Source organism: Quercus suber, unplaced genomic scaffold (assembly GCF_002906115.3).
Source record: "Quercus suber isolate HL8 unplaced genomic scaffold, Cork oak 2.0 scaffold_469, whole genome shotgun sequence".
NCBI lineage: Eukaryota > Viridiplantae > Streptophyta > Magnoliopsida > Fagales > Fagaceae > Quercus > Quercus suber.
Genome location: NW_027069920.1, coordinates 68,048 through 83,046, shown reverse-complemented (window position 1 = coordinate 83,046; position 14,999 = coordinate 68,048). Strand labels below are relative to the sequence as shown.

Below are 14,999 nucleotides of genomic sequence, written 5' to 3'. Positions count from 1 at the left end.
TTTGATTACCAGACAGAATACTACCCTAATGTTCCACCTGTTTTGTTTCGATTCTAATTAGGCGGGCCGACCACATTTGCAGCCATCGTAACACTTGCTTTGAGTATAGTTTTTGGCCCTCTTTCTTTTGGATTATATTCCAATTGCTATAAATCATTCTCCCAGTCTCCCCTTGCACAAGTTTTCTTTTTTTACCTTCTTACACTTAGAAGTTCCACTCGACTAAATTCTACCTAAAGTACAAGTAGGGTGCCAAAGCAAAGTGCAAACCACTTCAGGTGCTTTGTCCTGATTGACAAATATCCGATCTCGTTATTAAGATATATTATTTCCGCCCAAAAGGAAAAAATTTGCAAGGGAAGCATGTAGAGATAATTTATCACAACCACTCAGTCAATAACTGTTAAAGTAAACAAAAAGATCAACATTTCTTCAAATTTGAAAGAGTTAACAACAAAGCTTTGTGAACCAAAACATAATTATCTTGCCAGAATTTATAACATTTCTTGTCTCTAATTCTGAGTATTTGAATTGCTCACTAGAATTGCACTAATTGGATTCTATCCCTCAACCAAAAGAAACAAAATTCCAGACAAATTGCAAATAGCAACGTACAACTTCCTGGAAACTTCACTGGTAAACTTAACGAGCAGTCTGTGCCTGAGCATGTTCCAGAAGTTGGCTAACTAACTTGTAAGTTCGGCCTGAAAGTGCCTTCGTGTGGTCAATTAGCTGCTCATACCTGTAAAGGTAAAAATAATGGAAAAATTTAATGAACAGAATCTGAGAGAATGGTGGACAAATAACAGTTCCTCAAGATAATTATGCATAAAGTAAAATATCTATTACTTACACGTTGGGATGATTGGGTTCCATAACCACAGTCCCTGATTCTGAGTCAATCTTGGCATCAAGCTTTGAACCCCGGATAAGATTCACAATCCATCTCTCAGCCTCCTCATAATTTAAATTCAATTTCTCAGCAAGCACTCTGCAAATAAATAAAAATAATAATCAGATTCAGAATTCAGTCCAATTGATACATCTCATTTTGGAAAACTTTGTAAAATAGGCCTACTTTAAACACCTTAATCAAATACACTATTTAATGAACTAACTGAGATTACATGTGATATGCCATTAACGTTGCAATTCTAATGTTCTCCAAAAATATGTAACCTCTACTGACAAAGTTTTTCTTTAAAAGTCATAACCAAATAAAAAAGGTGAGATGCTTTTTTAACTGAACAAATTAGAACAGGATCTTACCAACTCCCTCTATATACCACTTGACATGGTGTAAATGCGGTTTCTCTTTTTTGTTTTGATTGGGGGAGGTGGAAGGGTGAGGGTGATTTTGAAATATTTGAACAATGACACATAAGCCAACCTTTTTTGCATCAAATTTCTCTTTCTTTAACTTCTGCAGAAGTTATCTTGAAAAAGGAACTTAACATAAATTTGATGTGCTTCAGTTAGTAATTCACTACTCACATTTTATTTTTTTGACAATCAACGAGAATTTTATTGAGAAAAAACAACCCAAGTACACCGGGGGTGTACTCAGGGAGAACTACAGTCAATATCTCAAATTAGTATATTCACATATCTTAAAACCTAATTTGGAAGTGAACTTTGGAACATTGAATTTATGTTTTTCAGTTAAATATAATCCATCACTAATATTCATATATTCTCATTTCTCAAAATCTAATTCAGAAGAAAATTTCCTCTAGACAATCCGTTACAATCTGAAAGCAAGTTGGGAAAGTCAACGTAAAGAATGATCTGCAGTCAGTAATATTGTGAAATGTAAAGTCAATTCCTTCACTATCATGAGTCATTTTTTTCTCTACCCAATGACAATTATATTAAAAGCAAGTTTCAAGTAACTTCTCTTTTTGGAAGGGGTGACAAGGTAGCCAGTTATAAACATTTTGCAACTGCTTTCCACTTTCCTTCAACTTGCATAGTATGCCCCATTAATAATAAATAATAATAAAAAATAAGAACTTTGATAGACATTAACCCAAAAAAAGAGGGGGGTGCCAGATTGAAATAACATGCAAACAAGTATGGAATATATATCAGACCCTTCCACCTTCCCCAAATCACAATTTACTTTTTTAATAAGTTAAAAGTATAAAGATAAGCAGGTAAATACCCCATATCAATGCGCTGATGTATCCGGCAATACGTCTCAAAGATGAATAGGCGGGCATTTTCAAGGAACTCATCTCTCAGTGGTACAGTAGAAAAGTTTCCTTCTTCAACTCGTTTGCCAAGGAAGGGATCATTCAATATTACCTACATTGTAATAATAGGTCAGAATAATTTAAGGCCTAAGCTGTGACTAACATATTACTACTGGAATGCTACACTTGCAAACTTCTTCAGAAACACTTTACACCTTTTATTAGGAAAACCAGTCCAATAATTTTAGGTATTAGGTTTTCCCTATGAGAAATTAGGGTTTAAAGTTTTGAATTGTTGTGTTTATCTTTGGACTTCCATCTGATAGGGCAAACCTAACCACTAAGTTCTTTCTACTTTCTTAAGAATTAAGGGATGGGACACTTACTTCTTCACACTCCCTCATCTTCTTCTGTGCCCCATCAAAGTCATAATTGACATACACACATGCTAAGAATTCCGTAATTGGATCTTTGTAAGAGTGCTGCTCTTGCTGAACAACCTTTATAAAATCTTTGAATTGAGGTCTCCTCCTCTTGTTAACAATGAATGCCGTGGCTAAGTAACGCAAAAGATGGGGAGCACTTGTTTGGATAGCATTCAAATACCTGACATATCAAATATTAATAAATATAATTAGGTTGGGTTAAATGACAAAAAGCTTAATTTGACAGACATCGAATAAAAAAAGAAAAGAAAAAAAAAAAGGCACATCTACTGCAGCAACTGCATTAGTCATTGCAAAATGTGCCTCTTGGGAAACACTCAATCCCAAATGAAAGCATAAATTTAATGACAATAGAGCAAGATTATACTCGACTAACAACATAGTATCCTAGCTTATATCATTGCTGCTGCTTTCATAATTATGACTGTCAAGCCATAAGCACCAAATGAAAAAGAGCAAGGTCCTTATGGGGGTCCCTAGTACTCAAATTGCATATTATTCCACCCCACAACATACATTTGTCATGCATTAAAGAGAAGTACAAATGTCAAATATCACAATTTCGTCATGAAAAAGATTAAAGAAAACACAGTTGAAAAAAAAAAAAATCGGACGCAATGCTGTACTCTTTTTTTATCCTCATCATTCAATTGTAAGTTGTTTAATTATAAAAGAACCAGTAACACCAAAAGAAAGACTAGACAAATAACAGCAGTAAAAACAAATTAGCAGTGTCTTTTCTTTCTACCAATAAGTGGATTACAAAAAAACAACATCAAGGATTGATCAAATAATAAGCCAATTCATTTATAAACAGTTAAAACTATTATTGAATTGCTAATTACACCACTAAATACGACAGAGATATTGACAATCTTTGAAGTTCGCACTTAGGGGGATTGAGGGGGGAGTATTTAGCAAAATCATACTCAGGTACTATAGAGCAAATATATTTCAGAAATAGTTAAGTATATTGAATGAAAAAGTAACTAAAGAGGACATACTTATCCTGATTAAACAAGTCAATGATCTGTGTTCTTCCATTGTCATGGTTGAAAAAGATGAAGAGACTCCAGTGCATTAACCATATTCTATTTTGCACCTGATTCATTGGTGATGCAAAGTTCTGCAACAAAATCACCATTGATAAACGTATCTTATGCAAGAACATTACAATGAACAGGTGGTGAATCAGAGATGAGGGAATACCTTTGAGTCAATGATTTCTTTCAACCGATTAAGCTCTTCAAGAGCAATATCCCAGTTTTGCATCAAAATCTCAGCTGCAAGCTTTCCCCACAATGCACTAAGACTCCTTTCACTATTTGTGCATAAGGCCCTATACTGATACAGATAGTCAGCAGCACCAGAGTAGTTTCCACACTCAAATTGGAATTTGGCATACTGATATAATGCCTCTATCTGCTCTGTTCCAATCTGACAGAAACGAATCACGATTTCACAAATTAAAATTGAAGAAGCATACAAAATTCCAAATTTCTAGGTGCCAAACCTAACATAATAAGCACAAAAAAAGCATCTACAAGATGAACAAGATATTCCCATTGAAATAATGAAAAAGATAATAGCTCACAAATTGGTGTACTTGTATTCTTTTCAAGTACACCTAAGTTGCAACTATAAATCGAATTACAGCCTACACATACTTGCAATCTTAAGCCAACAAAGCTTGTATTCTTCAAGTCTTAACAAATGATGTACAAGCACGACCAAATAAGATTCACCCAGACCATGTATTTATGAGAAACTACCTAATCAAGTTCTGGCTCTAATGGCACTTCCTCCTAGGTCCATATAGTTCTATGTATGCGAATAACTTTTACAGCAAATACAAAAAAATCAAGGGAAAATTACATTTTCAAAGCTATAGTTTAAAGAGTAGCCAATTTAATCCTAAAGTTTCAAAAAGTGACAAATTAAACCCTCAATTCATATTAAAATCCAAACACAATAATATTAAATTTAAACAGGTTGAGGTTTAATTTGTTAGTATGAAACTATGGACCAAGAGCCTTGTAGGTCAAGTGGCACCTCTTAGTGTTTCCAACTGAGAAGTCCAGGATTCAAATAGCCCCTCCCCCATTTATTGAATTATCAAACAACACTATGGGGTTTAATTTGTTACTTTTGAAACTATAGGGTTTAGTATGTTACACCTAGACTATAGGGCTTAAAATGTAATGTACCCAAAATCAACCATAGGTCACCTTCACCAAAAAAATCACTGCCATCTTTCACACTTAGTTTCACCGATTTCAACATCCCCAATGTATCACTTATATCAAATCCAATCCTAAATACCAAAACAAACCCAATAACACCACAAAACACCTTAACCCATAAACCAAACCCTCACCAACCCAAAACCCAAATAAACATTATTATCATCACAACAAATTCAATGAACCACCACACAATCAAAAACCTCCAAACAAATTTTAATGAAACACTGAAAACAAAAATCCAAATTTTTTGAAACACAAACCTGGTATCGTTCAATGAGCATTTGGAGATTGTACTGCTTATCAGCCTTGAGCTCCTGCACAGCATTAGGATTCTGCAAGAACGACACCAGCGGCGCCGCCGCCTCCTCCAATGCCTTCAATCTGGCCACCACCTCCACCCTCCTGTCAATCATACCTACACACACAAACACAAAACACAATAAATAAATAAAAACCCTAACTTTCACACACACGCACACACATATAAGAGAGAGATGTGAAAAGGTGGGACCTTGTGGGACATCTTCGGTGTGGTAGAGGCTCTTGTGGATGTCCATGGCGTAGTCGACCATGTTGGTTTTGTTGAGGAGCTCGATCTTCTCTTTCAAGATCTGACCATCCTCGTAGAGACGACGCTCCTGGAGAAACTCGAGTATTGGGAACACTAGGTGGCGGTCTAGGTTCGGCGCGATCCTTGGGGTTAGGTCGTAGGTCGCCATGATTAACTCTCTCTCCCTCTCTCACTCTTGCTTTGCTTTCTCCCTCTTTCTCTGAGAGAGACTGTGCAAAGCTTTTTTGACGGCTAAAAGAGAAAGAGGAAGAAGAAGAAGCAGCAGTCGGTGTTTGTTTTGTTTTAGGTTTTGGATATATGTTTGTTTTCGTTATAATTTCAGAATTAACCCTCGGCGCAGGTTTTTTTTTTTTTTTTTTTTTTTTTTATTATTATTATTTTTTTTTTTGTTTTTTTTTGCTTTTATCATATTATTTTATTTTAATAATGTCAATAGATCGAGGCAAGGTCGGTACTTAGGAGTTAGGACCCAAGGGCGCAAGAGTCGGGCAAGTCAGGTCAGGTTAGAGGTAATATAAAAAAAAATAAATCATTTCATATCATCTATATATATATATATATATAAAACCGAAGCCTCTGCAGCCACCACAATTTTTCACGTCAGCACAATATTTAAAAAATAAAAAATAAAAATAAAAACATTATAACTCCTCAAAACCCTAGCAACCTTACCCCTCTCTCAAGTTAAGAAATATAAAGCCACAGTTTCTGCAAACTCTCTCTCTCCAAACGTAAATATCAAATTCAACCCCTTTAATTTCTCTTTATATTTTTGAGGCTTCTATAGAGTTATAGTGAGTTATGTTGATTTTGTTTTTTTTTGTGTGTGTGTATAGATGGTCATAATACTCCGGTATTCCAAGAGAAGTTTGTGTTTTCGTTAATTGAAGGCCTTAGAGAGGTAAGTGTTGCAGTTTGGAACAACAATACAGAAACGATTTCATTGGCAGCGGAAAGTAATTACTTTGTCTCATATTTTTGTTTTTTGAATTGATTTTGTGTGCTTTTTAGACCCTTTTGGATCAATTTTGTTAATTGGGTGTTTTTTTTTTGATAGGGTCCAATTGGGGAAGGTTCTTTCAAAGGGTTACGACGACCGCACTTGGTGTCTATATGCTAATAGTGGGGGGTAAGTGCTATAAATTACTAACCCTTTTAAGTGTATAATCTGTTTCTAAAATTTAAGTGGATGGAGGGGTTTAAGTTTGCTCAAATTAACAGAATCTTCACATGTTTTTGTAGTGGAAAGGCTTTGATAGTTTTATTGAGTTAATTCAAAGTCCTGATATATTAATAAGTTTGGATTATATAGTAACACAATCAAATTAAATTCATTGCTACCCATAGAATACTGTGTGAAGAAGTTGTTACAATGCTCAAATTTTAACTTAATTTTTGTTCACCATTGAATACTCATATAATCAATTTCTAATTCAGTGTTCAAGAATTAAACCAAAATTCTAACTGCGCTATCATACAATATTATTATTAGTATGAATTTTATGGAGTTGCAGTGTTCAGGAATTAAACCAAAATTCTTTTAAATTATCTATAATATTTTGTCCTCCAAAAATTTTCTCTCTTTAATTTTAGTATATTGTGTTTCTTAAGCTATAGAGAGATTTTCTTTGGTTTATGCAAACTCTCTCTCTCTCCAGATCTAGGAAGCCCTAAACGTACGGTATAGCATTCAAGATCTACAACGCATGGTATAGATTTTAGCTTATAAAGTTCAGCTTTTGTAAGGTTAGTTTGTTTATATATTTTGATAGAGAAACATGTTCAATGTGGTACGGCTTAATAATCGCATTAATAGCCAATAGTTAATACCATTTGCAAATTCAATTCATGGAGTTGCAATTTTCATTAAATCGTTCTATGGCTTGAAGCACTTGCATTTTAACAAATTGGACATGTCTTTAAAGTCCTTTTATTTCTTTGGGGAAAAAAAAAAGAAAAAAGAAAAAGAAAAGGAGAGGATATGTTAAACTTGGCATCATCAACTTATAAGAGAGGATATGTTCTTAGATGGTAGGAATAGGACAAAATGGTTACACGTTTGTTACGCCTGACTGCCAAAAATTTCTCATAAAGATGTATGCACATGATCTACTTCCCTTTGCTTTTAGTGAAAGATTAAATGCACGCCAATGTTGAGATCAAACACTCTAAAAAAATAGCCTGCGCAATCATAAAATATTATTATTAGTATGAATTTTATGGAGTTGCGGAGTTCAGGAATTAAACCAAAATTCTTTTATATTATCTATAATATTTTGTCCTACGAAAATTTTCTCTCTTTAATTTTATTATGTTGTGTTTCTTAAGCTATAGAGAGATTTTCTTCTTTATTTTAAATTTTATGGGATGTAAAGAGATCTTTGATTTCGTGAAATAATTTATACTCTCTCCTTCTTTGATTTGATTTACTTACTATCTTTGGCACTTGCCATCGGCAATTACTCAGGGCCACTCTTATGGACTAAATCAACTTATACTCCAGTCACCATCATTGATAAATGAGCAATCAAATCAAGGTTATAGTTTTTCTATTTGGTTGCTAGGGTTTTTGTTCATGAAATTGCTATTTTCTATTTAAAAATTGCACCTGTAGATCAATATTTATATTTCTTAACTTGGCATTTTGCACCTATGGCTAAAATTTGTGTGGATCTTTGGAAGTTCAAAAATCTTTTCTCCATTCACCATGGTTTTTCATTGAGTAATTTTTTCTCTCTTACTCCTCTTGACGAGTTTTGTTTTTTACTAGAAGAAAGCTTTTTTGCTTTGAAGGTCATGCAGCACCTGTCTCATTTTATTTGTCCACACCACAAGGAAAACATCTAGGTAAGGCAAATAATCTATTTTAAAGTTTGAATGGAAATTACCAAGTACAAGAGGTAAATCTTTAAGGGATGAGCTTAATTGTTTCTTATTTTCAATAATAAATCATTTTATTGCAATACCGGTAATTGTTTGAGAAATCCAATATGTTCATATCTCTATAGAATAGAGAATAGTAGAAGCCAATTTTATTACAACTACTTAAATTGAGTTGACTTAATTCCGTACAATTACAAAGTATAGCATGAAAGATAATGGAATTAATTGTTGTAATTTTTATTTTCTTTCCATGTTTTGAATTTCCTCTATATTATTATTACAACTGAGCAAAGATTGAGAAAGTAACATTACTACTCTAATTTGAAGTTTAATCCATCCTTCTCAAGTCATGGTCTTTATTTATATATTTGCAGTTTATATTTCTAACCGTTGATGAGAAATTAAGGCTCAGTTGCACAATATGTGTAAATTCTTCAGAAGGCTACTTTAAATAGTAAGTCAATGTGTCTCTTACATTTGGGTATTAGTTAGAATTGTTTTCAAATGATTGTACCAATAAAAGTGAATGTGTATAAATTTTGTTTAACTATCCCGTGCATCGCACGGGTTAGCGACTAGTATACTATATAATAAAAGTTAAGTTTGAAAGCTGTAGTTGCGCCAAGTAGTTTATTAAATTACAGAACTTTTTTTAGATTTTAAAGAAAATTAGATATAATTTTTTTTTTTAATCTTATCTTCTTCTTCTATAATTTCTAAGTTGATAAAAACCTTAATTTGATTACAATCTAAATTTTAATCATTTTATTATTAATTTATTTATTACTATATTTTTCCTCTTCATAGTCATACATCATTACTTTTTTTTTTCTTTGGATTAAAAAATAAAAATAAAAACCAACATGCATAGTTAGGAAGAGTTAGACATGTGCATGAGTTGGAGAGTTATAACTTATATCTATTCGATTATTGAGATAAACCAATCTTCATTGTGATTTTTTCCTCTTCACACACAATTACTTCTTTTTTTCTTTTCCTTTTTACATGAATAGGAGGAGTTACATACGCATTGAAATATACATACACATCCAAGTCTACTCGGTAACCCCATAAAGTCATTTGTTTATTTAAAAAAAAAAAAGGGTAAAATATCATTTTCGTCCCTAAACTATCACAAAAGTTCGTTTTTCGTCCCTAAACTTTTAAAAGTTCTATTTTCATCCCTAAACTAACACAAAAGTTCGTTTTTCGTCCCTAAATTTTCAAACGTTCTATTTTCGTCCCTAAACTTTTCCAAACGTATTGATTTTCGTCCCTCCCACATCAGCACTCTGTCAAGTCACGTCAGCACTTCGTCAGAACTTTTGAAAGTTTAGGGACGAAAATAGAACTTTTGAAAGTTTAAGGACGAAAAACGAACTTTTGTGATAGTTTAGGGACGAAAATAGAACTTTTGAAAGTTTAGGGACGAAAAACGAACTTTTGTGATAATTTAGGAACGAAAATGATATTTTACTAAAAAAAAACATAAATTCATTATCCGATTTTTTGTATTTTTGATAACTCAAGTCTTTTTCCTATAGAGACAGACCAACTAGAGAGAAACATTCACAGCTAGGACTCTCTGAAGTTATCAAGTTAGAATTATGGGTGGCATTTACGTGAATTGAAAAATTATTATAATTATTATTATTTTTCGAGATTATCTATTAGATGAAGACTTTTGAATCATTGAGTTATGATTTCTAATATATATATATATAATATAGAGAGAGAGAGAGAGAGAGAGAGAGAGAGAGAGAGAATAATATATATATATATATATATTCACACACAAGGAGAGCACCAATCCACCCTTAAATAGTTTTAATAGGTTTTATTTTTATAAGGTATATAGATTTTCTCTAACTTTCAAACTTAAATTTATGATATTTTTTGTTGTTGTGTTATTGAATTCATATTTTTATGTTTAGTTGTTTTAAATTGTTATATTATTATGTTTCAATTGTTTTTATATTTTTCAATACTGAAATTATTATATTGTTATTGTAAGGACTCAATTTGAATTGAGTGTTGGGTTTTCAGCCCAACAAGCCCAAACAATACATTTATAGAGGGTGGGCTGACAGGCTTAGGTGCTGGCCGTTGATCACCATGCCCAAACTTATTTTTAAAAATGGCTAAGTGTTTTCTTACAAATGAGGGAATGCTCCTCGGCCTGTCCGAGGAGGCCTTTTTTTTCTCCTCCCTTTTTTTGGCTTTACTAGCTCTTCTTTTATAGTTTTTATCTTCCTATCTTTTGCTTCCATCTGTTGATTGTCTATTCGCCTTCTCTCTGGTCGTCCATCCCATCAGAGGCTTTATCGATACTCAAGTGGCTCACTCTGACCAACGTTATCCTGCCAAGGGGTTACCTCTCCATTAATGCGGCCAGGAGGGTTAGTTGAGTGCATTAAATGCGAGAGTGACAGCTTACTTTGGGGTTAGCCACTCCCTGAAATCACTCTTGTCAGGCCAGGACAAGGTATCCTCGGCGTGGATTCAAGAGAATAGGCTTCCCCCCTTCTCCTCAGAAATAGCTTGCGCTCCTCGGCATGGGCCTTGGGCCTGCTAATGATGGACCGAGGCTATCAGGCCCACGGACCCCACAATAGCCCCTCAAAACTCTGCTGCACGTTCCCTCGAACGGGGAGGAGGGTTTTGATGCATGCGGATCCACTGGACGAATGGCCTCACTTTAGTTTATACTGATGCTGGCGGCTTCTTGACTGCCCGATGCGCGTTTTTAGCGTTTCGAGAATTAATGGGTGCCCACATTAAATTTTTGACGGCACCACGTTTCCCACTTTCAGCGGCATGATCTCCTGCCTTTATGAGAAAGCGGTTTCATTTGGAAAAATTAAGGGAGAGTATAAATACCTGTTTGACTTGCCTGGTTTCATCATTTTCGCGATTATCATTATTGATGCATATAGTTTGAACTTGGTTCGACTGGCACATTAGCTGAAGAGTATCGTCATACCTCTGTAAGTTTTCTTTTTCTAGTGACCCCAAATTTCCTTGATTTCACTCTTCTTTTTCTTTTTTAGAGCTTTTAGTTATCTTTGGGGAATGGGTAAGTTTAAGGAGTTGGTTGAGTCCGAGGAAATGATGAACAAATTCATTGTTGACTATGGAATACCCGGTAATGTGAACTTGAAATACTGCGAAGAAGGAGAGTGGTACCTTAAGAGGAGAGAGGGTGAGGTCGTAATTCCAATAGTTGCTTTTGTAGAAGGAGGGATGAGAATCCCTATGAGGCCGGTGACCCTCAATTACCTCAGGCATTTCCGCCTGTCCCCCACTCAGTGTGCTGTGAATGTGTTTAGGATACTAGGGTGTGTAGATACCCTGAATGAGAAAATGGGGCTGAGACTGACTCACCATGATGTGAATTGGTGTTATAACCTTCATCACCTGAGGGGTAAGACGTATTATATGAAGACAAGGGACGATAGGGTTCGTCTTATCCAGTGTCTTCCTGACTCCAATAAGGGGTTGAACCAAGATTTCCTCATAGTGTCGGGAGAATGGCACGACGGCTTTCATTGCCCAACCGTAGAGGGGAAGCTAGGTAGGGCGTCCGAAGTACAAGATAATTTAGGTTTCAGTGCCTTTGCGTTTTATACCTATATACTCAACTTGGTTGACTAATCATAAGAATTTCACTTTTCTTTTCACAGATCCACACGCCTTTGCACGTCACTTCCACCTGGTCAACAAAGCGGATTTGGAGACCGTTCTCAGGTCGGAACTTTTCTTGAACGAATCTGACAACCAAGTCAGAGCTGCTCATAAAATCCTCGGGTGTGACCCAGCTCAAACGTCATTCCCTGTTCCGCAGCACGTAATTAGAGCTCGTGATCCTCGGCTTACACAGATTACCGTGGTGGAGAGCGGTTTCTCTTTTACTGGGGGTCTTACATACCTGAAGGTATTCCGCTATCAGGTCCCTCTTCATCCCAGCAAGTAACGGTGGCCGAGAAAGGACCGCCTAAGAAAGCAAGGGAGGTGGTTGAATTGAGCTCCTCCGAGGACGAGTATAGTGTATTTGACTTAGCTGATCAGCCCGAGGATCCTCCCGGTGACCTAGGGGATCCTCACTTATCCGAAGCCGATCTTCAGTCTTTAAGAGTTGGTACCCAAGCCGAGATGGGTTTAAAGAGGCAGCCCCGGACCAATCTTCTTGACCTACTCGAAGGTGGTTCCAAGAAAGATGTACCAGGGGAGTTACAATCCCAGCCCCCAGCACCTCAGTCCCAGGTTCCAATCATGCAAACCAGGTCATCATCCACCCCTATAATAGCTGCCCCTTCTACTGAGTCTCCTGATCCGAAAAGGAAAAGACTTTCTAAGGGTAAGGATCCAATGGATGGGAGCAAATCTCATTCTTCGCCCGAGGAGGGTAAGACTCGTAGACCCCCAAAGCAGTTGAAGCTTGGTGATCAAAAGAAAGGCAAGAAGGTCATCCAGCAGCCCCAGGCTCAAGCATGGCTGCCTGCTGCCATGCTCCATGACCAGCCCCTAATGGATAACGCGTCAATACGAGAGTCTCAAGGAGACGAGGGGGCTCTCGTAGCCGAGGCCCTAGAGAAATCTCTTCTTCTTCCCATTGACATGGCTGAGTTGGAGAAAATGAGTGGGGTAGAGGTTGTCTTCGACCTTAAGAAATATCTAGGCATGGTAGGTCCTTTGGCAACCATTCTTTTTACTAGAAATTTTTGTTGCTTAGTACTTTTCTTTCTCTTTATAAAGCTGCTTGTTTTTGCTGGCAGGCTATCCAGGCCCTTTTTAGGTTGGGCGAAGAGGTTGGCGACCATAGTCACGCCTTGGCGCAAGAGCGCGATAAGTTCCTAGAAGCGGCTAAAACTCTTAAGAGATCTGAGGCCGACCTGAAAAAGGCGACCGAGGATCTGGCAGAAATGGCGAAGGCCAGGGATACTGCTGTTTCTGACCTAGCCGTGGTCAGGAAGCAAGCTGAGGATCAAACTGTCCACTTGCAAGAGGTTGAAAGTCAATTACAGAAGGCCAAAGAGGACATTTCCTACATGAAGGGAAGTTTGACCAAAGCAATCCACGACAAAGGTGTTGCCGAGTATGCCAGGGACGAGGCTGTGAGAGCCAGAGACGAGGCAATTTTTGCAAAAACAGACGCTGAGCGCTCTGTGGACGAGGCAAAAGAAGAGGCTTTCACCGAAGGGGTGGCTAAGACTGAAGCCACCCTTCGGGCTCAAGTTCCTGCTGTGTGCAGGCATTATTGCTCTCAAACTTGGCATGAAGCCCTCAACCAAGCAGGGATTGATGCCTCGTCTGATCTTAGAAGGGAAGATAGGGTATATTACCCTACTGCCATTCGCGAGGTTACGCCTGCTGCTCCTGAGGAGGAGTCTTCCTTACCATCGGTTGAAAGTCAAGACAAGACCGCGAGGATGCTCCGTTAATTGATCAACCATCCGAGGAAGTCGAACCCCGGATAGCGTTGGGGGAAGTCGTAACCGAGGGTCAGGAAAGACCTCAAGACGTGGCCAGTCCTCCGACGGACTTTTAGAGATCTAGCTGTTGAGCTTTGGCCCTAGCTTTTTGATTTACCTACTGAGTTGAAGGAACTAGTATACGGCCTAGGATAGCTTTGTTTATTTTTTCCTTTGATACTATCTCGTTTCATGCCTCAGTGGCATTGTAAGGGAGTCGTGTACTTTCTTTTTGAATCGAATACTTGAGATTTTGCTTTCATTTAATGATACTTTATTTTGTTTGTTTTGCTATTGTATTCTACTCAATATTTGTATTCCATTCTGGAGTTGGCATCATGGGACCATCTGTTATCATCCAAATATAAATCGAAGGGTTGTATTATCGCCTGACATTGAGTAACGCTTTGGCTTTTCTCAGAGCAGTTATTTTCTTTATGGGTCCGAGTCCGAAGACCATATACTACCCTGGTAATGCATAATATTATTTAGTTTTCTATAGGTTTGGGTCCGAGGACCATGCAATACGTCAGTTCTGTCCACTGCTTCTATTTTTTTTTTTTTTGTAAATATTGGATATAATCGGTGTGTGTAGTTTCACTATAGGTTTGGGTCCGAGGACCATGCAATACCTTGGTTCTGTCTACCACTTCAATTTTTCCTGTAAGTATCTAGTTTTACCATAGGTTTGGGTCCGAGGACCATGCAATACCTTGGTTCTGTCTAGTACCCAGATATAATGGTGTGTGTAGTTTTACCATAGGTTTGGGTCCGAGGACCATGCAATACCTTGGCTCTGTCTACCACTTCAATTTTTCGTAAGTATTGGATATAATCGGTGTGTGTAGTTTCACATAGGTTTGGGTCCGAGGACCATGCAATACCTTGGTTCTGTCTACCACTTCAATTTTTCCTGTAAGTAACAAGTTTTACCATAGGTTTGGGTCCGAGGACCATGCAATACCTTGGTTCTGTCTAGTACCCAGATATAATGGTGTGTGTAGTTTTACCATAGGTTTGGGTCCGAGGACCATGCAATACCTTGGCTCTGTCTACCACTTCAATTTTTCCTGTAAGTAACTAGTTTTACCATAGGTTTGGGTCCGAGGACCATGCAATACCTTGGTTCTGTCTAGTACCTAGATATAATGGTGTGTGTAGTTTTACCATAGGTTTGGGTCCNCCTG

At 36.9% G+C, this 14,999-nt stretch overlaps 2 protein-coding genes across 2 annotated transcripts; one reads left to right on the top strand and one right to left on the bottom strand.

The window, feature by feature from the left end:
* Window positions 1–403: 403 nt before the first annotated feature.
* Window positions 404–5,754, bottom strand: LOC111999690 (eukaryotic translation initiation factor 3 subunit E). Its single transcript, XM_024031821.2, has 8 exons — window positions 5,399–5,754; window positions 5,148–5,302; window positions 3,851–4,078; window positions 3,646–3,767; window positions 2,582–2,801; window positions 2,165–2,307; window positions 854–991; window positions 404–742 (listed from the first exon to the last, which is right to left on the bottom strand). The coding sequence occupies exons 1-8, from the start codon at window positions 5,604–5,606 to the stop codon at window positions 643–645; spliced, it is 1,314 nt and encodes a 437-aa protein (XP_023887589.1). The 5' UTR covers window positions 5,607–5,754; the 3' UTR covers window positions 404–642.
* Window positions 5,755–11,413: 5,659 nt separating this feature from the next.
* On the top strand, window positions 11,414–13,782 carry LOC136062939 (uncharacterized). Its single transcript, XM_065762687.1, has 4 exons — window positions 11,414–11,679; window positions 12,025–12,080; window positions 12,222–13,024; window positions 13,117–13,782. The coding sequence occupies exons 1-4, from the start codon at window positions 11,414–11,416 to the stop codon at window positions 13,780–13,782; spliced, it is 1,791 nt and encodes a 596-aa protein (XP_065618759.1).
* The last annotated feature ends 1,217 nt before the right edge of the window (window positions 13,783–14,999 follow it).